Source organism: Bos taurus, chromosome 3 (assembly GCF_002263795.3).
Source record: "Bos taurus isolate L1 Dominette 01449 registration number 42190680 breed Hereford chromosome 3, ARS-UCD2.0, whole genome shotgun sequence".
NCBI classification, from domain to species: Eukaryota; Metazoa; Chordata; class Mammalia; order Artiodactyla; family Bovidae; genus Bos; species Bos taurus.
This window is the reverse complement of record NC_037330.1, coordinates 101,016,532-101,039,802: the sequence shown is the minus strand read 5'-3', so window position 1 is coordinate 101,039,802 and position 23,271 is coordinate 101,016,532. Positions and strand designations below refer to the sequence as shown.

At 43.2% G+C, this 23,271-nt stretch overlaps 2 protein-coding genes across 2 annotated transcripts; one reads left to right on the top strand and one right to left on the bottom strand.

The window, feature by feature from the left end:
• The first annotated feature begins 2,280 nt into the window (after positions 1-2,280).
• UROD (uroporphyrinogen decarboxylase) lies at positions 2,281-5,620 on the top strand. Its single transcript, NM_001205558.1, has 10 exons — positions 2,281-2,349; positions 3,025-3,137; positions 3,259-3,338; positions 3,414-3,476; positions 3,693-3,890; positions 3,994-4,155; positions 4,513-4,650; positions 4,803-4,903; positions 4,986-5,052; positions 5,381-5,620. The coding sequence occupies exons 1-10, from the start codon at positions 2,330-2,332 to the stop codon at positions 5,540-5,542; spliced, it is 1,104 nt and encodes a 367-aa protein (NP_001192487.1). The 5' UTR covers positions 2,281-2,329; the 3' UTR covers positions 5,543-5,620.
• Positions 5,621-6,395: 775 nt separating this feature from the next.
• On the bottom strand, positions 6,396-12,510 carry LOC112446022 (zinc finger SWIM domain-containing protein 5). The gene is made up of 3 exons (XM_024990174.2): positions 10,529-12,510; positions 9,970-10,051; positions 6,396-9,234 (listed from the first exon to the last, which is right to left on the bottom strand). Exons 2-3 carry the CDS (start codon positions 10,046-10,048, stop codon positions 8,372-8,374), a joined length of 942 nt encoding a protein of 313 aa, XP_024845942.1. The 5' UTR covers positions 10,049-10,051; positions 10,529-12,510; the 3' UTR covers positions 6,396-8,371.
• Positions 12,511-23,271: the final 10,761 nt, after the last annotated feature.

Here is a 23,271-nt window from a genome sequence, read left to right as displayed (position 1 = left end):
CGCTCAGTCATGTCCGACTCCCGGCGACCCCCTGAATTGCAGCAGGCCAGGCCTCCCTGTCCATCACCAACTCCCGGAGTTCACTCAGACTCACGTCCATCGAGTCAATGATGCCATCCAGCCATCTCATCCTCTGTCGTCCCCTTCTCCTCCTGCCCCCCAATCCCTCCCAGCATCAGAGTCTTTTCCAATGAGTCAACTCTTCACATGAGGTGGCCAAAGTATTGGAGTTTCAGCTTTAGCATCATTCCTTCCAAAGAAATCCCAGGGCTGATCTCCTTCAGAATGGACTGGTTGGATCTCCTTGCAGTCCAAGGGACTCTCAAGAGTCTTCTCCAACACCACAGTTCAAAAGCATCAATTATTCGGCGCTCAGCTTTCTTCACAGTCCAACTTTCACATCCATACATGACCACAGGAAAGACCATAGCCTTGACTAGACAGACCTTTGTTGGCAAAGTAATGTCTCTGCTTTTCAATATGCTATCTAGGTTGGTCATAACTTTTCTTCCAAAGAGTAAGCGTCTTTTAATTTCATGGCTGCGGACCATCTGCAGTGATTTTGGAGCCCCCCAAAATACAGTTTGACACTGTTTCCACTGTTTCCCCATCTATTTCCCATGAAGTGATGGGACCAGATGCCATGATCTTCGTTTTCTGAATGTTGAGCTTTAAGCCAACTTTTTCACTCTCCTCTTTCACTTTCATCAAGAGGCTTTTTAGTTCCTCTTCACTTTCTGCCATAAGGGTGGTGTCATCTGCATATCTGAGGTTATTGCTATTTCTCCCAGCAATCTTGATTCCAGCTTGTGCTTCTTCCAGCCCAGTGTTTCTCATGATGTACTCTGCACAGAAGTTAAATAAGCAGGGTGACAATACACAGCCTTGATGTACTCCTTTTCCTATTTGGAACCAGTCTGAGATGTAACTCATACCATATAAAGTGTACAAATCACTGTTTTTTAATATATAACATTAATCTTTAATAGTAAATAATATGTATAACAAAATTTGTAATCTTGACCACTTTTTAAAAGTGTACAATTATCTATTTCCAAAACTTTTTCATCACCCCAAACAGGAAACTCCGTATCCTTAAGCAATAACTTCTCATTGTCCCCACTCCCTAGTCCCTGGGGACTAATCTACTAAAGCTCTAATCTGCTTTTTGCCTCTATGAATTTGCCTATTATAGATATTTCATATAAGTGGAATGATACAGTATTTGTCATTTTGTGTCTGTCTTACTTCACTGAGCATAATGTTACAACAATGTTGTTGCATGTATCAGAACTTTATTTTTATGGCTGAATAATGTTCCATTGTATAAATACACTACTTATTGTTTATCCATTCATTTGTTGATGGACACTTGGGTGGAAACTTTGTTTTGATTTAGTTATCAAATAAAGGTATCAAGAAATAAATAATCCCATGTAATTTTGCGAGTTTCCCATTTTTTTCTCCTTAGTAAATTGGGAACATAGTGCCTCTCTTCTGATCTCTCCAAGCTATTTGTATGCTGTCACACTACTACAAGATAAAGTGAATACGTGCACTTAACAAAGGCCTGCATGAGCTGAACTCTGTGGATAGTTCCAGATTATTTAAATACACTAGCTTGATATCCTGTTTTCCATTAAGCTAATTGCTCTTTTGCATCTTCTCTTTGCACATGCTATTCCCTTTGCTTGGAATACCTCATTGTTTTCCCCAATTAAATGGAGTCCTTGCTACTTGCGTCTAGCTTTTTCCATTTACCATTGTGATTGCTGATTTCTGTGTTTCCTCATCAGTCTGTAGCTCCTTAGAGGAAGAAAATGCCTTGTTCACCACTGTAACCTCTGCACCTACTATAGTGCCCGCCTCTTTCTAGGTAATATAAATATTTAATTATTTCAGTTTCCTGTACAACTTTGTTCTACCACAGTTGTGGCTGGTTGGGCCCGGCATAAAATTATTAGAATCGTGGACAGTGGGAGTGAAAAGTGAGCCTTGGGCCGAGTTTTCTGGGATTCCCAGGCCGTCAGAGGAGAGCAAACTCCTCACACCATGCGAAGTGTACTTACAGCAAAGTTCTTTGGGGGGTGGGGGTGGATGTGTGTTTGTTGTTGCGTCGCTACAGCGGAATTTACGGTGAAGAGACTAGGGGTGGGGTCCTACCGGCAGCAGCTGGGGCAGCCCAGGAGCAGTAGCGGGAGTCTGATCATGTGACCTTCAATATGGCGACTGCCCTGGCTCATCCCTGGAAGGGGCGGAGCCTGGGCAGAGGGCAGGCTCAGATTCAGTCTATAACGGGGACTGTGCTCGCGTTTACGGACAGCTTATCATGGAGGCGAAAGAGTCTAGGTGAGTTCTCTGGATCACCACGCAGTGTGGTCATAGGGGCTTCTGACCCGAATCTTCCAGCCTAGGAATCTGTTCCTATACCCTTCTTCCCCAGCCCGGAGAACCCAAGTCGCTGGGATTCCAAATCCTCCAACCATGGATTCTTAAAATATTCACCCCAGGGACTACCTAGCTGGACTGCGTACCCCAGACCTTAATTTAGGAGACGCCCCCTGGACTTTCTAATCCTCAACTAAGATCCCCATTTCGGGCTTTCATCTCTGATCCCCCCATGACTATCCGTCCCCGTCTGGAGATTTTTCAGCCCCAAAACCTTCCAGCCCCGGAACTAGCCCATGGATACCCTTGTTCCAGAGACATCCCCTCCCCTCACCAATTCTCCTAAGTGAGTTTTCGTCTCCTCACCCGCGCTCTCCTAGTCCTTCCAGTGGCTTTGAGCCTGGGGAAACTGGGACTATGCGTAGGGTAAAGGCCCCAGCACCGGCCCTTCTAGTCCTGTACACCACCTGATAGGCAGAGAGAGGGCGGAATCGGCGGGGAGGCGCAGCTTGGTAGCTGGTCTGGAGAAGGCAGATAGCTCTGCTAAATGGACTGTCTCCGGCTTTAGAACTCGAGCCCTGCCCAACCCCCAGCCTAGTTTACTGAGACCTACCCTTCCCTCCTCCTGATCCCCAGACCTCAGGGTTTTCCGGAGCTTAAGAATGACACCTTCCTGCGAGCAGCGTGGGGAGAAGAAACAGACTACACTCCTGTTTGGTGCATGCGGCAGGCAGGACGCTACTTACCAGGTCAGGGTCAGGGCCTCGGAGTCTAGGTAAAACTCTGGAGAGTGAAAAGTTTTGGAGGGGCAGAGAAGGGCTCTTGGAGGTTCCCCAAGGCTGAGCCCTGCCTTACCTTTTCTGTCTGCAGAGTTTAGGGAAACTCGGGCTGCCCAGGACTTTTTCAGCACCTGTCGCTCCCCAGAAGCCTGCTGTGAACTTACCCTGCAGGTGAGGGGTCGACAAAAGAGGAGGGATTTATGTTCTCCGCAGGCCACCTAGCAATCTGTCTTCTGTTCCCTATAGCCACTGCGTCGCTTCCCTCTGGATGCTGCCATCATCTTCTCCGACATCCTTGTCGTACCCCAGGTACCTGCTCAGATCTGACTCACAAATGTGTAAAACAGAAAGGACAGTCAAGGCTCAAGAAAAGCACTTACCCTTATGGGGCAGAGGGAAAAACAGGCTGGAGGAGATGGAGCTTGGCTGTTTCATTCTCCTTTTCCTCCTTCCTGGCATGGGTTGAACAGATCTCATTCTCCAGGAGTTACAGGTTGGGAACCCAGATGTTTTCTCCCCTGCCAGGCACTGGGCATGGAGGTGACCATGGTGCCTGGCAAAGGGCCCAGCTTCCCAGAACCATTAAGAGAAGAGCGGGACTTAGAGCGCCTCCAGGATCCAGCAACAGTGGCCTCTGAGCTGGGCTATGTGTTCCAGGCCATCACCCTCACTCGACAGCGGCTGGCTGGGCGTGTGCCACTGATTGGCTTTGCTGGTGCCCCGGTAATATGGACCAGGGCAGGGACTTGGGCTTGGAGAAGTTACTTTGGCAGGTCTGGGTGAAGACAAGGGAAGGAAGGATCAATCTGGCTTTTGCCTTTTGCAGTGGACTCTGATGACATACATGGTTGAGGGTGGCGGCTCAAGCACCATGTCTCAGGCCAAGCGCTGGCTTTACCAGAGACCACAAGCCAGTCACCAGCTGCTTCGCATCCTCACTGATGCTCTTGTCCCTTATCTGGTGGGACAAGTGGCTGCTGGTGCCCAGGTAAGACCTGAGGGAGAGACATAGCCTGGGGCTTAATCTTTAAGGACCAGAAACAATACAGTTCCTTATACCTGAGAAGCTAGGTATCTTAATGCCAGGCATAAAAGAGGCTTGACCTGCAGTGATCTGGCTGGAGCAGCTAAGCCCAGATACTGGCAGGGGGGCTTAGTGCTCTGTTCAAAGACCAAAGCTAGCACTGGGATCTGGAGAAGGCAAAACTTTTTGACTGGAACTAGGTTTATAGGCTTAGGCAATCTCAGGGATGAAGTCACTTGGGGAAAATTGAGGCATATTCTACGTGTGCCTCCTCTTTGTATGTTATGTATTTCATTTATTTTCATCACCCTGTAATTGTAGGCATTGCAGCTCTTTGAGTCCCATGCAGGGCATCTTGGCCCACAACTCTTCAGTAAGTTTGCACTGCCCTACATCCGTGATGTGTCCAAGCGAGTGAAGGCCGGGCTGCAGGAGGCAGGCCTGGCACCAGTGCCCATGGTAAGGATGGGGGTGGGCCAGTGGAGCTATCAGGTTAAGTCCTGCATGGAACTAAGTGACCACTAGAGGGCAGCAGAAGTATGACTGAGGTATATTATTAAGAGCCAGCAGAGCAAAGCTGTCTGCAGCCTGAGATTTGCCCTTTCCCCCAGATCATCTTTGCTAAGGATGGACATTTTGCCCTGGAGGAGCTGGCCCAGGCTGGCTACGAGGTGGTTGGGCTTGACTGGACAGTGGCCCCTGAGAAAGCCCGGTGAGTGATGGAAGGTGAGGTGGAGCAGGGGACAGTTACACTATGTGCCGTCACCAGAACAGGGCCCTGACTCTGCTTCCAGGGAACGCGTGGGAAAGACGGTGACCCTGCAGGGCAACCTGGACCCCTGTGCCCTGTATGCATCTGAGGTAACAACCAGGTTCTTGTGTGTGTGTTGGTGACTTTGTCTGCACTCTCATGGTTCTGGATGTGGTTGTGTTTATTACTATGTGTGTGTTTTCATCATCGGTTCTCCCTTCTACTCCATTCACAACATGGACTCTAGGAAGGCAGGAGTTTCTTTTCATTGATTTCGTTCATTTGGCCCTTCTTAGTGCCTGGTCCATGCTAGGGATCCAGTAGTTTTTTGAATGACTGAGTAACACTGAGTGCCTCCATGTGTGTGTCACTATTATGTACCGGGAGGACAGAGGCGTGCTGGCCCCCCTGTAGCCAGTGCCCTGTTGCTCCCCCTAGGAGGAGATTGGGAAGCTGGTGCAGCAGATGCTGAATGACTTTGGGCCACAGCGCTACATTGCCAACCTGGGCCATGGACTTTACCCTGACATGGACCCGGAACATGTGGGAGCCTTTGTGGATGCCGTGCACAAACACTCTCGCCTGCTTCGACAGAATTGAGCATGTCCCTTTTCCCTGAAGTACCTCTGACACAGATGATTGTTTCCAGGAGAATAAAAGTTCAAGAGTTGCAGTCTTGCATGTGGTTTTGTTTGTGAAAGATCTGTGCCCTTATCCTCCATTCCTTCTTAGCCTCTTCCTTCCCTGGGCTGCTTCTTGCATCCTCTCCCACAAGTCCTTGGAGCTCACATATCAGTGCCTAGGCACTGTTGGACTTCATGTCAGGGCCCTGACACCAACGTTCTCTCAGATCTCCAAGCCCCAGAGCCACATGGGGTTGCATAGATCTTCCTAGGAGTGGGAGCTGTGACATGTACAGGGAAATGGGGTCCCTACAGCATGTGAAGCCAGGGCTTTGTGTCTGGGGAGGAAGAGTGTATAGATCAGAGAGGGACACAGAAATGGTTAGAATATTCAGAAAGCCCTGTTGAGGAAGATGGGGTCTAGGTCAGCAGGAAGAAGCTGAGAGGCCTTCAGCTTTGACCCGAAAAGTTGGGTAGAGGGCATAAAGATCGGCTGAGTTGCTTAGACATGCATCACGGAGCTGAGAAGGCTTCTGACACCAATAGGCTTCTTTTCTGTGTATACCCTCTGATTTTCTCAGTATCTTGATGTTTCTGCTCATCATAATGGTACCTACTTTCTGGGGTCCGGCCCTGATGTGCCTGTGAGCTCTGGAAAGCGGTCTGGTGTGGTAGGAAATTCTTCATTTGTTATTCCACATCTTATTAGAGTGCTAGGAACCCTCTGTGCTATAGGCCTAACCAGCTCCCTGTCCCAGCCAGGGTGATAGAGAATACAGAGAAGGGCCCCATTTATTGAAAAAACACAATTTCTGATTTTAGAAAAATGATCTTTTCTGTGATCCGTGGTTTATTCATAGAAAAGCACTGTGAGTTCACATACTTGCTAAAAAACGGCAATTGTGATACAGAAATGGGAGTGGTGTCTTTTGTTTTTTTAACCAACCTATCAGGCTGAGAGGTTGTACGGCCCATGACGGAACAGTAAGACTTCAGTAGCCACAAACAGCAAATACAAATTATTGGTCAGTGTGGAGGAAAAAAAAAGTGACACAGTTTGTCAGAGAAAGCAAAATAAAGCAGACAGGTCTTTAGTTCACACTCTAGCTATACCACCCCTTCCCTATCACACCCCACCCCCTACTCGGGAACTAAGACAGGAAACAGGAAACACCAAGACACTGGCATCTAAATGACTCTTCTGAATGCCTGCGCCATCTCCTACAATTCCAGGCGAGGAGAGGGGCAGGAAGGTAGCAGGAACATGACACACTGCAGGTCAGCCAGAGCTAACAGAGGGGCTGTCCACCTGGGCTAGAAGCTAGTCAGGGCAAGGCCAAATGCATTCCAGCTGCAGCCTCCAAATCAGTGGCCCATGGGACTGTAGCAGAAGCGGGCAGAGGAAGCTTGAGGTAGAAAGGCAGGGGAAGAAAGCGGGTGCAGGGGAAGCAGAGAAATGTGGCGCTGAAGGAGCCACTCAGGGCAGAGGGAGCTTAGTGCTCAGAAGCTTGTTGGGTGACAGTGATGAGTACAGGAGCCACAGAGATGGGGAACATGTTTAGCTGGTGCGAGAGAACAGAGGAATGGGGATGAGAGATCTGGCAAAAAGAGAAGGGACACATTCATGCAGATCCTAGAACATGAATTCACAGACAAACCTACATGTGGAAATACCACAGTTACTCACAGAGACAGATACAGACCAAACAGATTTACACACGTGCGTTCATGTGTGGCCAGATACACACAGACTAAACATGCACCAGCAAACAGCAACAGACACACAGATACGTACTACAGTGTGCTCACATATGCGCGTACCCTCACACGGAAACCCACCGTCCAGCACACAGACCTGACACATGCACATAAATATATATGTGCACATACAGGCATGCACAGATATACCTATGCACACAGACACACATATTTAGTCATTCAGGTCTCTACGCACACTTAGAGATGAGACCAGACACTAAGACAACGGTGTCCAGAGCGGATGAACATTATGAGCTCAGTGGCCTCCCAGACATTCACCTTCACCTGTTTCTCAGAAACTCGTCAGACTCCTAGAGAGGCTGTGTGAGGCAGGAGCAACAGCTTCCGTGTCCTCATGGCTTCATGAGGTGAAAGTCTAAGTCCAGACTGGGCCTCCTCACCCATCACTGGGCTATGAATGCCCTTCTGCAGGCTGGGGTTTCTGCATAGACTAGACTTGAGATTTCCTCTTAACTGGCCATTTTTCTCCCTGCCATCCCCAATCTTCCACTGCCAACAGAATATACTCTGCAAGGGAAACCTGAGAAATGGTTGTGAATCTCCTCAGAAAACAAGCCTATCTTCCCACCCACAGCTACAAGTACCCATCAAATTAGAACCAGAATTATAAATAGTTACAACTTTACAACATAATTGGCAACACACAGACTATAGTATTTACAGTACCATAAACGCTTCTGTTTCTCTGGTTACGCAATCCCTGAGACGGAACAGTGTTCTGTGTTTGCCAAGGGAGAGAGGGGCAATGCCCGGGACACGCAGGATACAAGGGCCTGAGGTGGCATGTTGTGGGTGCTGACTGGTCTGCAGGACCCTGCTCCTCCAGGAACAGTGGGCTGTTGTAAGAACCCTGCCCAGGGAAGCATGCTGGCTACAGCTGGACTCTCCCCATGCTTAGCCCTGTGGTCCTCTGGCTTCAGCCACAGGTGCTCAGAGTCCTCTCAGGGTGGACAAATGCTTGTGTCCGTGGCCTGACCTGATGGTACCTGGGAGCCCAGGCTGCCCTGGCAGCAAGCTGTCTGCTTTCTCAGCCGAAGCGCTCTCGCACCAGCAGCATCAGCTTCTTCTTGCCTTTGTAGATCTGTTTGAGGTTGTCGATGAACTGGGCAAACTGAAGGTGGCCATCCTGAGGCAGCAGGAAGGTCTCCCGGGCCTTGCTCAGAAACTCAATGAACTCTCCATAGTGGCGAGGGCTGATATGCGTCAGGCGCGAGTGTGTGGTGTTAATGTAGGCATTGATGGTGGCATCCAGCAGCTGGCGCAGGGGAGCCTTGTCGGTGGACATGAGCTTTCCTGAGCTGCGGCGGCCTGGGATGCCGGCCAGTCCAGGAGCAGTCACCGTGCAGCGCCGAAGGATGTCTGAAAGCACTGTGGCGCAGTGCACGCTCTTCACCACCAGGGGGATCAGGGCCGCCAGCTCATTCTTGCCCAGGGAGTGGCTGAGGGCGCAGGCCCAGAGCACATCGTTGATGGCCGGGTGGGTGTCCTGGTTGTAGGCCAGGTTGAGATGGCTCATGGCCAGTGAGGCCAGCTTGAAGGCACGTAGCGGGTAGCCACGGAGCTCCATGTAGCGGGCGATGGTGAACAGCTGTGAGTGAGTCATGCCGCCAGCCGCAGCATCGATGGCGATCTGATAGGCTGCTTCGAAGGCGATGTGGTCCTTCTCACAGAGGGTAAGGGCCGACAGGGCACAGCTCTGCGGATCCTTCATAGCGCACTGCAGGGCCAGGGTGCGAGCACAGCTGGCCAGCTCCTCCCGCTGTGGATAGTCAAGACTGAGGCGCAGGATGGTGGTGTGGGAGACGGCTGTGGCAGCTACAATACTGGTAGCCTCGGTGGGGGTGAAGAGTGTGTACCAGCTCTGCAAGATGCTCACCAGGGCCCGCACACCTGTCAAGGAGAGCCTGTGCTCAGCCATGGGCCTCCCGGTCCTGATCCAGGTCTACTCAGATTACCATTAGGGGTGAGAACTTGGCCAGCAGGGACAAGCTCTCCCTCCTCAGCAGCCCTGAGATGATCTGCAGTAACCAGGGCTAGGGGGGCAACCCCGGTGGCCAGACCCCATTTGAGGTCTCTTCCCATCCCTTCTTTCCCCCAGGTCAGAGGCTTGAAAGTTTCTGCAGGTGCTCTTAGCCCCTCACAAGGATGAAGCAACAGAGCCTGTGGTTTGCCTGCTCCAAGGCAGGAGTCTCAGATCTGCCCCTGGGTTTTCTAGCTGAAGTGAAGCCTCTCAGCGCAGAGTTTTGTGCTGGGGCTTTGGGCACTAGATGGGGTCTCGAGCCTCCAAGTTGTTTGGGATTTCTCAGAAGCATGGACAGGGACTGGGACTAAACAACTGGGCCAACTACCTCCTAAGGCTGCACTTGAGTACTGGTGGCTGAAAATTCATTCTTTTAGAATGTTTCTAGCAGAGGATCAGAGTGCTGCTTGCCCTCAGGGTACAATCCAAGCAGTGAGGGAAGACCTTGGTCAGGCTGAACAGGGCCATCTTCTCCTACCAGCAGCCTCATCCTTTCCTAGGCCATCAATAATGGAATATGAGAGCTCTAAGGATTCACTGTCCTGTCCCAAGAGTAGGGCCTAGGAATCCTTTCCCCTGGGGGCACAGGGAGCTGGGAGACTCACCCACTTCTGTGGCACAGGTTACCAACCACCGCACCATCTCCCGGCGCCTCCAGTTGAGGGTTGATAAGGTCATCCTCATCACCTGGGCGAAAAAAAGTGGCATTCCCAGCGGACTTAGCATAACTGCTATAACCTCTCCCTCCTCCTTGCCATTCATTTATGTATGTGTATTTATTTGTGCCTTAAACAACCATCTCTCCCCTGAGAAGTACAGATGGGTTTGTTTAATTTCTGCCCCATCCTGCCACCAGATAGAAGATTTCTCTGATGATCTGTAATGAATAAACCCCTTATTATCACACCTTGACTTGGAGGAATGGGGGTGGGTAGGGAAAAGATGGGGACCTTGTGGAGCCTAAGGCTATACTGCTTAACTGGCCTTAACTTCAAAACAGAGCCCCAAATTGAGTCCTGACCTTGTGACTAGCCTAGAAGCTATGTTCTGGGGACACAGAAAGAATCAGACCTGGCCCATGCCCACTCCAGTCCTCATGGGATCTTAACTCCCTGTCACTAGGCCAGAAGTTTAAAGTGGGGATGGCCCACTCCTCCTCCATACCTGTAGCCCCAGCTCCAAGGCCACGTTGAGCAGGGTGCCATCTGTACTACTGTCCGTGGGAGCAGCAATCTTGAATGCATCTTGGGCCAGTTTGAAGATGAGGGAGGAAGAATGGATGTGCTTCTGTATTGCTTCCAGGATTGTTCGGAGCCTCAGAGTGTCCCCTACAGGTGCCAAGAGAAGGGGCAGGGACAAGATCTTCTTTAAAGCTTCCCTGAACAGTCAGCTGATCACAACAGGTGCTGGTTGAACTGGCTGGTGTCAATGCACGGAATGCTTCCGAATGGTCGGGGTGGTCAAGCTTTGTCTCCACTGAACCCACTGGAGGCTCCTTCCTTCCCCAGGCACCCATGCAAATTCACTGCTCTCCACCTTTTCATCGGCCTTGACCCCTTACCCTTTTTTCCCCTCAGGATCTTTAGGTCCCAGAAATAACTTTTTCTAACACCTGAATTTTGAGAGCTACTTATACAGGAGAAGGAAGCCACATTATTGCCAAGAAAGTATTCCAGTCCCAAGGTCTGCTTCTCAGTACAGTTCCCTGGAGCTGGGCTACCACTTCTTATCCAGTAGGCAAGTATGAGTGCACAGAGTTATGGAATACGTTGCAGGAATGCCATGAGTACCATATAAGGTAAAGGCAGTAGGGTATATGAGAGATTGGTGTATCTTCTGAAGGGGTAAAATGTGAAATAAAGAGAGAAGAAAAAGTAGGTCTTATGTCTTACAAAGAGGTGCAGTGCTAAGAGTGTACAGGCTTTGGAGTAAAATACATTGGGAAATGAACCTAGTTCAGCCAGTACCAGACCAGTTACTTCATCTATAAAATAGAAACAATAACCTTTTAAGGTCGTGGAGGGAATTATAAACAATTTGTGTACAGGTAGTATGTGTGTGCATGCATATAAATGAATAGAATATATCCGGGGATTTTTACAACACTGTCTTAGCGGTAGTAGTTATCTTTGGGTGTCAGGATTGAGAGATCACCTTTTTTCCTTCTATCCTCTTTAAAATCAATTAAGACATTTAATAGACTTTTTTTTTTTTTTTGGTGGGACCTTAGTTCCTCAACCAGGGATCAAACCCAGGCCCTCAGTAGCGAGAGCAGAGTCCTAACCACTGGACAGCCAAGGAAACCCTGACTTTATGTTTTTTAAAGTGGTTTTAGGTATACAGAAAATTGAGCAGATAAGACAGAGAGTTCTCACATATCCCCCTCTTTCCCCTTTCAGTTTCCCTTATTACTAACATCTTACATTGAACGAACACTGATACATTGCTATTAACTGAAGTCCACAGTTAACATAAGGGTCCACTGTGTTATGCAATCCTATGGGTTTTGACCAACGCATAGTATCATGGGTTTGCCATTACTATGTCATATAGAATAGACTCATTGCTGTAAAAATCTCCTGTGCTCCCCGTTCATCCCTCTTCTCTTTCCTTCTGAAACTACTCATCTTTTTACTGCCATTATAGTGTTAACTTTTCCACAATGTCGCAGGTTTGGAATAGTATGTAACCTTTACAGACTGGCTTCCTTCAGGAAGCAAAATACACTTGTTTCATTAAATGTCTATTTATAGCTTGGTAGCTCTTTTTTTTTAATTTAGTTTCAGTTGATGTACAATATTATATACATTTCAGGTATACAAGATAGTGATTCACACTTTCTAAGGTTATACTCATTTATAGTTTATAAAATACTAGCTATATTCCTATAATGTATCCTTGTAGCTTCCTTATTTTATACATAGCAGTTTGTACCTCTTAGACTCCTTCCCCCATCCAGACCCTCCTCCCCACCTTACCTCCCCGCGCTGGTAACAAGTTTGCTCTCATACTCTGTGAGTCTGTTTCTTTTTTGTTATATTCAATAGTTTGTTGTATTTTTTAGATTCCACATATAAGTGATATCATACAATATTTGTCTTTCTCTGACTTGATTTACTTAGCAGAATATCCTTCGATTCCATCTATGTTGCTGTAAATGGCAAAATTTCTTCTTTTTTGTGACTGAGCAGTATTTGATTATATATTTATACCATCTCTTCTTTACCCATTCATTTCTTGATGGGACACTTAGGTTGGTTCTATTTATTATCTACTGTAAATAATGCTGTCATGAACACTGGGGTACATGTATCTTTTTCATTTCACGTTTTCCATTTTTTGGCTATATACCAAGGAGTGGAACTGCTGGGTCATATCGTAGTTCTAATTTTCTGAGAAACCTCCATATCATTTTTCACAGTGGCTGCATCAATATACATTCCCACCAACAGTGTACAAGGGTTCCCTTTTCTCTACGTCCACACCAACAGTTGTTATTTGCATTCTTTTTGATGATAATCATTCTGACAGGTGTGAGGTGATACCTCATACAGTTAGAACTGGACACCGAACAACAGACTGGTTCCCGATAGGAAAAGGAGTACGTCAAGGCTGTATATTATCACCCTGCTTATTTAACTTCTATGCAGAGTACATCATGAGAAACGCTGGACTGGAAGAAACACAAGCTGGAATCAAGATTGCCGGGAGAAATAGCAATAACCTCAGATATGCAAATGACACCACCCTTATGCAGAAAGTGAAGAGGAACTAAAAAGCCTCTTGATGAAAGTGAAAGAGGAGAGTGAAAAGTTGGCTTAAAGCTCAACATTCAGAAAACGAAGATCATGGCATCCGGTCCCATCACTTCATGGGAAATAGATGGGGAAACAGTGGAAACAGTGTTAGACTTTATTTTTTTGGGCTCCAAAATCACTGCAGATGGTGATTGCAGCCATGACATTAAAAGACGCTTACTCCTTGGAAGGAAAGTTATGACCAACCTAGATAGCATATTCAAAAACAGAGATATTAGTTTGCCAAGAAAGGTCTGTCTAGTCAAGGCTGTGGTTTTTCCAGTGGTCATGTATGGATGTGAGAGTTGGACTATGAAGAAGGCTGAGCGCCGAAGAATTGATGCTTTTGAACTGTGGTGTTGGAGAAGACTCTTGAGAGTCCCTTGGACTGCAAGGATCCAACCAGTCCATTCTGAAGGAGATCAGCCCTGGGATTTCTTTGGAGGGAATGATGCTGAAGCTGAAACTCCAGTACTTTGGCCACCTCACGTGAAGAGTTGACTCATTGGAAAGACTCTGATGCTGGGAGGGATTGGGGGCAGGAGGAGAAGGGGATGACAGAGGATGAGGTGGTTGGATGGCATCACTGACTCAATGGACATAAGTTTGGGTGAACTCTGGGAGTTGGTGATGGACAGGGAGGCCTGGCGTGCTGCGATTCATGGGGTCGCGAAGAGTCAGACATGACTGAGCGACTGAACTGAACTGATGATTAATGATATTGAGCATCTTTTTATCTGCCTGTTGACCATCTGTACTTCTTTGGAAAAATGTCTATCCACGTTTTCTGCCCATTTTAAAAATCAAGTTTTTTTTTTTTATGTTAGTTCATATGAAATGTATATTTTGGATTTAATTCCCTATTGGTCACTCTATCTGCTAGTACTTCCTCTCATTCAGTAGGTTGTCTTTTCATTTTGCCAATGATTTTCTTTGCTGTGCAAAAGCTTTTAACTAGGTCCCACTTGTTTACTTTTTATTTTCCTTTGATTTAGGATGCAGATTAAAAAAACACTGCTATGATTTGTGTTAAAGTGTTCTGCCTATGTTTTGAGTTTTATGGTCTCTGGTCTTATATTTAGGTCTTTAATACATTTTGAGTTTATTTTTGTGTACAGTTAGAGAATGTTCTAATTTCGTTCTTTCATATGTAGCTGTCTAGTTCCCCAGCACCACTTATTGAAGGGCACTTCATTTCTTTACGTTGGTAAATAATATGCCATTGTATGGATCTACCTCAGCTTGTATATCCATTCACCAGCTGCAGGATATCCTGTTTGCTTCCACTTTTAGGCAATTACAAATTAAGGGGCTATAAACATTTGCGTGCTGGTTTTTGTGTAGACAGTTGTGTAAGTTTTCAACTTATTTGGGCAAATAACTAGGAACAAGATTACTGGATCATATGGTTAGACTATGTGTAGCTTTGTAAAAAAACTGACAAACTGTCTTCCAAAGTGGCTGAACCTTTGGCATTCCCACCAGGAATGAAGGAGTCTCTGCTGCTCCACCATCCGCACTAGTGTTTGGTGGTGTGTTTTGGATTTTAGCCATTCTAATAGGTATATAGTGGTATCTAATTTTTGTTTTAATTTGTATTTCCAGTCCATCCTAAAGGAGATCAGTCCTGGGTGTTCATTGGAAGGACTGATGTTGAAGCTGAAACTCCAATGCTTTTGCCACCTGATGCGAAGAGCTGATTCATTGGAAAAGACCCTGATGCTGGGAAAGATTTGAGGGCATGAGGAGAAGGGGACGACAGAGGATGAGATGGTTGGATGGAATCACCAGTTCAGTGGACATGGGTTTGGGTGAACTCCAGGACTTGGTGATGGACAGGGAGGCCTGGCGTGCTGCGGTTCATGGAGTCGCAAAGAGTCGGACACGACTGAGTGACTGAACTGAAATGAACTGAATATGACATGTCATGGTGAGTATCTTCTTACTGCTTGTTTGACATCTATATATCTTATCTGGTAAGGCATCAGTTCAGGTCTTTAGTGCATTTTAAGATTCAGTTGTTTTCTCAACAATAATGTCGAGTTTTAAGAGTTATTTGTGTATTTGGGATACAAGTTCTTTAGTAGATACTGTTTTGCAAATATTTTCTCCCAGGCTGTGGCTTGTCTTTTCAATGTTTTTCACATAAGTTTTAAATTTTAATGAAGTCTTACTTACCAATGTTTTTTTCATCGACTGTATCTAATTTTGGTGTTGTATCTAAAAAGCTATTTCTGGGAATTCTCCGGAGGTCCAGTGGTTAGGACTCTGTGTTTCTACTGCAGGCAGCCCAGGTTTGATCCCTGATCAGGGAACACAGTGTGGTCAAAAAAAGTTACTGTCAAACACAAGGTCATCTAGTCTTTCTCCTGTGTTATCTTCTAGAAGTTTTATAATTTTGTGTTTTATATTTATGTCTATGATACATCTGAATTCATTTCCATGAAAGGTATAAGGTCAATGTGTCTATATTCATTTTTTAAAATGTGGATGTACAGTTCTTCTAGTACCATTTGCTGAAAATACTATCCTTTGCTCCTTTGTCAAAGACCAGTTGACTGTATTTGTGAGAGACTATTTCTGAGCTCTCTATTTTGTTCCATGGACCTATTTGCTTATTCTTCTGCCAATACCACACTATTTGATTACTGTACCATATACCATACATGGTACATACTGTACATGGTAGTTCTATTTTTAAAATTTTTTGAGAAACATCCATCCTGTTTTCCATAGTTGTGGTACCAATTTACATTCTCACCAACAGTGTACTCCACATCTTTTGTCTTTTTGATAACAGCCATTCTAACAGGTGTGAGGGAATATTTGCAATATTACCTCTTTTCTAACATATGTATTTAATGCTGTAAAATTTCCCTCCAAACACTGCTTTCATTGCATCCTACATTTCTGATTAGTTCATTTTTTTTTTTTTTTAGTTTTAAACTTTCATTTAGTTAAAAATATTAAAAAATTCCTGAGAGTTCATCTTTGATCCATATGTTACTTAGAAGTGTGTTTAAACTCCATATTTTTGAGAATTTTCCAGTTATCCTTCTGTTAATAATTTCTAGCTTAAAGTATGATCTGAAAGCATACTTTGTATGATTTCTGTTCTTCTAAATTTACTGAGGTGTGTTTTATGGTTCAGAATGTGGTCTATCTTGGTGAACATTCCATGTGAGCTTGAAAAGAATGTATTATATTGTAGTTTGATAAAGTATTTTATAAATGTTAATAGATTCAGTTAATTAATGGCTTGTTCAAGTATAACATTGATTTTTTTGCCTGCTGGATGTATCAATTATTGACAAGAGGTACTGTGAACTCTCTGAATGAATGTAACAGTGGATTTGTCCATTTCTCCTTGCAGTTCTAGTGGTTTTCCCCTCACATATTTTGATGCTTTGTTGTTAGATGCATATACATTAAAGATAACTATGACTTTTTGGATAACTGACTCCTTTATCACTGTGTAATGCCCTCTTTATCCCTGAAAATTTTCCATTTACTGAAGTCTTTGTTTAATACAGGCATCCCAGGTTTTTCTTGGTATGTGTTAACATGGTATACCTTTCTCTATCCTTTACTATGTTGTTGGTGAAGGAATCAGACTGTGGTTAAGAAACAGTTTTTAAAGATGAAAATAACAAATTAGCTCAGCTGGTACACATGCTTTCCTGGGAGAATATCTTTTCTAGACTCTTCCTGCTTTTAGTGCAGCTACTTTGGTAGTCTACAGGGTATGGAAAGTGGGGGTGAGAGTGTTGACAACACTCATATGTGTGCTTTGTTTAAGCCCTGGCCTCTGTTTTTAGTTCAAAATATGACATGACTGAGTGACTTTCATTTCATTTTCATATGGAAAGGTAAAGTGTAGAAGCTCAAGTCACAGAAGAATTAAATATGTACCTAAAAGTACCAGGATAAAATGAAGCCCAGTACAGTTCAATGTTTGTACTTAGGGTCATTTGCTTGCTTTAACACTGCCTCTTTATTAATTCCCTTTACCTATTAATTGTGGTAAAAATATATATACTAAAACTTTCTATCTTAACCATTTTAAGTATACAATTGAGTACTGTTAATCACATTCAACATTGTGGAATATCATTCATTGTGTAAATAGCAGCACCATATATTTCCAAAAGTTTTTTATCATCCTAAACAGAAACTCTGTACCCATTAAGCAGTAATTCACCATCATCTCTCCCTTTAGCCCAGGAAACTTCTATTTTTTGTCTTTATTAACTTGCCTATTCTAGACATGTATGTTCAGTTCAGTTCAGTCACTCAGATGTGTCTGACTCTTTGTGACCCCATGAATCACAGCACGCCAGGCCTCCCTGTCCATCACCAACTCCCGGAGTTCACTCAAACTCAGGTCCATCGAGTCGGTGATGCCATCCAGCCATCTCATCCTCTGTTGTCCCCTTTTCCTCTTGCCCCAATCCCTCCCAGCATCAGTCTTTTCCAATGAGTCAACTCTTCACATGAAGTGGCCAAAGTATTGGAGTTTCACCTTCAGCAGCAGTCCTTCAAATGAACACCTAGGGCTGATCTCCTTTAGGATGGACTGGTTGGATCTCCTTGCAGTCCAAGGACTCTCAAGAGTTTTCCAACACCACAGTTCAAAAGCATCAATTCTTCGGTGCTCAGCTTTCTTCACAGTCCAACTCTCACATCCATACATGACCACTGGAAAAACCATAGCCTTGACTAGACAGACTTTTGTTGGCAAAGTAACATCTCTGCTTTTGAATATGCTATCTAGGTTGGTCATAACTTTCCTTCCAAGGAGTAAGCGTCTTTTAATTTCATGGCTGCATCACCATCTGCTGCCCCAAAAATAAAGTCTGACACTGTTTCCACTGTTTCCCCATCTATTTCCCATGAAGTGATGGGACCAGATGCCATGATCTTCGTTTTCTGAATGTTGAGCTTTAAGCCAACCTCTTCACTCTCCACTTTCACTTTCAAACAACATATTACTTACTAAGAAACCAATGCATCATCACTGAAATCAAGAGGAAATCAGAAAATATCTAGAGACAAATGACAATGAAAGCAGAACCTTACAGAATCTCTGAGATGCAGCAAAGACTGTTCTGGAAAATTCGTATGAATACAGGACTTCTTGAAAACAAAGGAAAGATTGCAAGTAAACAACTTAATCTACTACCTAAAAGAATTTGCAAAATAACAAACAAAGCCCCAAGTCAGCAGAAGGTAGGAAGTAAGAAAGATCAGAGTGGCAATAAATAATACAGAGATTAAAAAGCTAATAGAAAAGATTAATCAAAGCAATAGCTGGCTTTTCAGTAGGATAAAAAAAATCAGAAAACCTCTAGCCAGGCTCATCAAGGAGATAGAAAAGAGGATTTAAATGAACAAAGTAAGAAATAAGAGATGACAAATAGTAACCAATACTGCAAAAAGTACAAAAAAAATTGTAGAAAATACTATGAACAGTTATATGCCAACAAGTTGGGCTACCCACGGGCAAGTTTCTGGAAACATAAGTCTGCCAAAGCTGAATCAAAAAGAAAGACAGTTTAAAGAGACTGATCACCAGAAGTGAATTAAAACAAAACAAAACAAAACAAACTCCATGTGTACAATAAATGTGAAACAACACATCAATAAATGAACAGATGAAAACCACATGATTATTTCAATAGATGCAGAAAAAGCATTTGATAAAATTCAACATTCATTCATGATTAAAAAAAAGAAAACCCTCACCAAAGAGGATACAGAATTAATGTATCTCAACATAATAAAAGCCATTTAAGGGTTTATGGCAAGCCCACAGCAAATACAATACTCAATGTTTAAAGGCTGAAAGCATTCCCACTAAATTCTGGAACAAGACATGGATGCCCACTATCAACACCTCTATTCAACATAGCATTGGAAGTCTAAAGACAAAGAAGTCAGACAAGAAAAAGAAACAAAATGTATCCACATTGAAAGAGAAAAGGTAAATCTGTCATTCTATGCAGATGACATGAAACTTATAGAAAATTCTGAAGATTCCAGGCAAAAACTATTAGAATAGATGAATTCAGCAAGGAGGTAGCATACAGTATTAATATACATAAATTGTTGAATTTTTTTTACACTAAGAAGTGTCAGAAAGTTTAAAAAGTCAAATCTAAAATTACATTAAAAACCCACTAGGAATAGATGTAACCAAGAAAATGAAAGATCTATATGCTGAGAATTATAAAACATTGAAAAAGGAAAGTGAAGATGATTCAAATAAATGGAAAGATATTCTATACTCTTGGATTGGAAGAATTAATATTGCTAAAACAGTCACTCTACTGAAAGCAACCTATAAATTTAATATAATCCTTGGCAAACTACCTATAACATTTTTCAGAGAACTCGAACAAAAAAACCCTGAAATTTATATGGAAACACAAAAGAGAGAATTTCCAAAGCAAATCTGAGAAAAATAAACAAAGATGAAAGTATAACTCTCCCAGACTTCAGACATTGCTAGAAAGCTGCACTAATCTAAATAGCATGGTATTGACATAAAAGCAGTCATGTAGATAAATGGAATGGAACAGAAAGCCGAGAAATAAACCCACAAACCTACCGTCAATTAATCTTCAACAGGAGGCAAGAAAATACATAAAGGAAGCGACAATTACTTCAGCAAGTGGTTCTGGGAAAGATGGACAGCCTCAAATATATCAATGAAGTTAGAACAGTCCCTCAAATTATTTACAAAAATAAACTCAAAAGTTGTTTAAAGATCAAAATATAAGGCTTGACATGATAAAACTTCTAGAAGAGATAATAGGGAAAACATTCTTTGTCATAAATCATAGTAAAATTTTCTCAGATCAGGTATGTATGGCAAGAGAAATTTAAAAGTCAAAAATTAAAAATATGTAAATAATCAAACATTTTTTGTATAGCAAAGAGAATCATAAATAAAATGAAAAGATAATCCATGGACTAGAGAAAATATTTGCAAATGATGTAACTGACAAAAATTAATTTCCAAAATATACAGCTCATACAACTCAGTAGCAAAAGAACAACCCAAGCAAAAAAATGAAAAGGTGACCTGAACAGACATTTCTCCCAAAATTGCAGACAGATAGCTTGCAGACGGGAGAAGGCAATGGCAACCCACTCCAGTATTCTTGCCTGGAAAACTCCATGGGCGGAGGAGCCTGGAAGGCTGCAGTCCATGGGGTCACTGAGGGTCGGACACGACTGAGCGACTTCACTTTCACTTTTCACTTTCATGCATTGGAGAAGGAAATGGTAATCCACTCCAGTGTTCTTGCCTGGAGAATCCCAGGGATCGGGGAGCCTGGTGGGCTGCCGTCTATGGGATCGCACAGAGTAGGACACGACTGAAGTTACTTAGCAGCAGCAGCAGCTTACACACAGAAAGACAGACAACATCACCAGTTATTTTTAAAAATTTAAACCATAAATTTTGTGAGGTATCACCTCACACAAGTCAGAATGACCATCATCAAGAAGTCTACAAATAATAAATGCTGGAGATGGTGTGCATACAAGGGAACACTTGCACACATTTGGTGGCAATATAAATTGGTACAGCCATTATGGAAAACAGTAAGGAGGTTCCTCAAAAAACTAAAAATAGAATAACTAGCACGTGATCCAGCAATTTCATTCCTGGGTGTATAGCTGAAGAACACAAAAAATATACTTTGAAAATATACATGCATTAAAATGTGCAGAGCAACTCGATTTGCAGTAGCTAAGACATGGAAGCAACATAAGTGTTCATCGGCAGTTGAGTGACTAAAGAAGATATGGGTACATTATTTGTATCTATCTCTCCCTATCTCTCTGTCTTTATATATATACACACACACACAACTTAATATTACTGAGCCATAAAAATAAGAAATACTGCCTTTATAGCAACATGGATGGACTGATAGATTATCAGACTGAGTGAAGTAAGTCAGAGAAAGACAAGTATCATACAATATAATATATGTGGAATCTAGAAATAATATAAATTAATTTATTTATAGAACAGAAACAGACTCACAGACACAGTAAAGAAACTTAAGGTCACAAAAGGGGAAATGGGGGATAAACTAGGAATATAGGATTAACAGATGCAGACCACTATAAATACAATTGAAAAGGAACATGATTTACTGAATAGTAAATGTCTGGTAATAATCTATAATGGAAAAGAATCTGAAAAAAATATACCATGTTATTGTACACTTGAAACCAAGGCAATATTTGTAAATCAACTATAGTTCAATTTAACCAAAAAAAAAAGAAGAAAGAAAATCATCAAAAAACAAAAGTCAGTCTTAATTGTATGCATTTATAACTATGCAGACTGACCAGATCAAAGATAATTTTGAATATCAATGGCCATTTCAGGGAACATTTGAAATCCCAAAACTTAATTTTCTTAAAACTGAATTGAGCAACAATAGCTCATAACTTCCAAACTTGAGTGCAATACTTATTTCTATTGGTAGTTTGAGGCTTCACTGTGTTATCAGGGGGATTCCTTGATGGCTGGGACAGTAAAGAATTGGCCCACAATGCAGGAGACCTGGGTTCCATCCCTGGGCCAGGAAGATCCCCTGGAGAAGAGAATGACAGCCCATTCCAGTATTCTTGCCTGGATAACTCCATGGGTAGAGGAGCCTCAGGGCTGGAGTCCATGGGGTCACAGAGTCAGACACGACTGAGTGAATATCATTTTCACTTTCACTTTATGTTATCTGGAGTCTAAAATTGCCTTGCCACAAAATAAGATTTTAAGATTAATGGGGCAAACAAATTATTAAATGGCTGCCAAAATCTTAAGCTCTTCTTCCTTGGCTTTTTTGTCTCAGGTTCCCCTCTGTCACCATAGTGTCTCTATCTCTTTGGTCCTCATGTCCAGACACCACTTCCACTACCATCTTCCTTGTTCTCTTCTACACTTCCTTTGCCTCCTCTGTACCCTCAGTTCTCTCACATTAATTTTCTTGCTGAGCTTTCCTTTTCTTTGAAACTCTCCCCACTCTTCCTCTGAACTTGTCAGAAGATTTCCCTTTAAAATTGAGCTTTCTGGGGTTCCAGAAGCTAAACTTTTAATTTCCTAGATTAAAGATGAGCAGTGAACCACTGTTGAAGTTTTTGTTTTGTTTTGTTTTCCCAAAGCAACCAAAGTTTCTTACAAATTTAATGAGGAATTCAAGCTTATCAACCTAGTTTCTCTGACTTACACCATCTAGTTCATATGCTTGTCATATGTCAAGGCCCAGCATTGGGTGAAAACTATGAATTGGGAAAATACCAAAAGGTCTTTAGTATTGTAAAGGGAAGATCAGCTACTAATTTATCATGTGATCAGGCTTGGGCAATAGCCAAGTAATTTCACCAAGCAATTTCTATCATTTTTTCAAAGGCTGTTCATTGCAACAAAACTCAGGCTTGCACACAAAAATATGATGAACCTGTTCACGGTTATTACAATTGACTTCCAATTATTTTTAAAGAAAATTCTGCATCTCCTTCAGGCCTTGACTATCTAGGTAGCTTTTTAACTATAAGCTTTGATGTACTCCTTTCACAATACCAATTAGTACCAGAGGCAGGGGTTATATTATTGGTAACAGAGTTTGAAGTGGCCTGGGAGTGTTACTCCACTGTCACAGTTAGAGGCTCAAGAGATTCATTTCATATTGAGAATGTTTCTCGCAAGATGATTAGGGACAGACTGGGAAAAAAAAAAAAACAACATCTTTCCTCAAAGCACTAATTCCATTAGTATTGAACGAACATTGCACAAAGCTGGTTAAAAGCTCTAGTTCATAACAGTTTAAATTTTTTGTAATAAGTGCTTTCCCAATGTCTCTGTTTTTTTGCAAGAATACCAGAAAGTGGTATGAGTTCTGATTTCATCTCGGGGGCCTTCATTTACTGGATTTAAAGATTGAGAAGGTGGGTATTGAAAGGTACTTAATCCAGAGTGAGAGAGAACTGGTATACGAGATCAACTAAATCTGCGAGTAGACAATTTCCATCCAATCTTGGTTCCTTTTTACTAGAAGGGAAAATCCTGGTTCAGATCATTAATAAACAGAG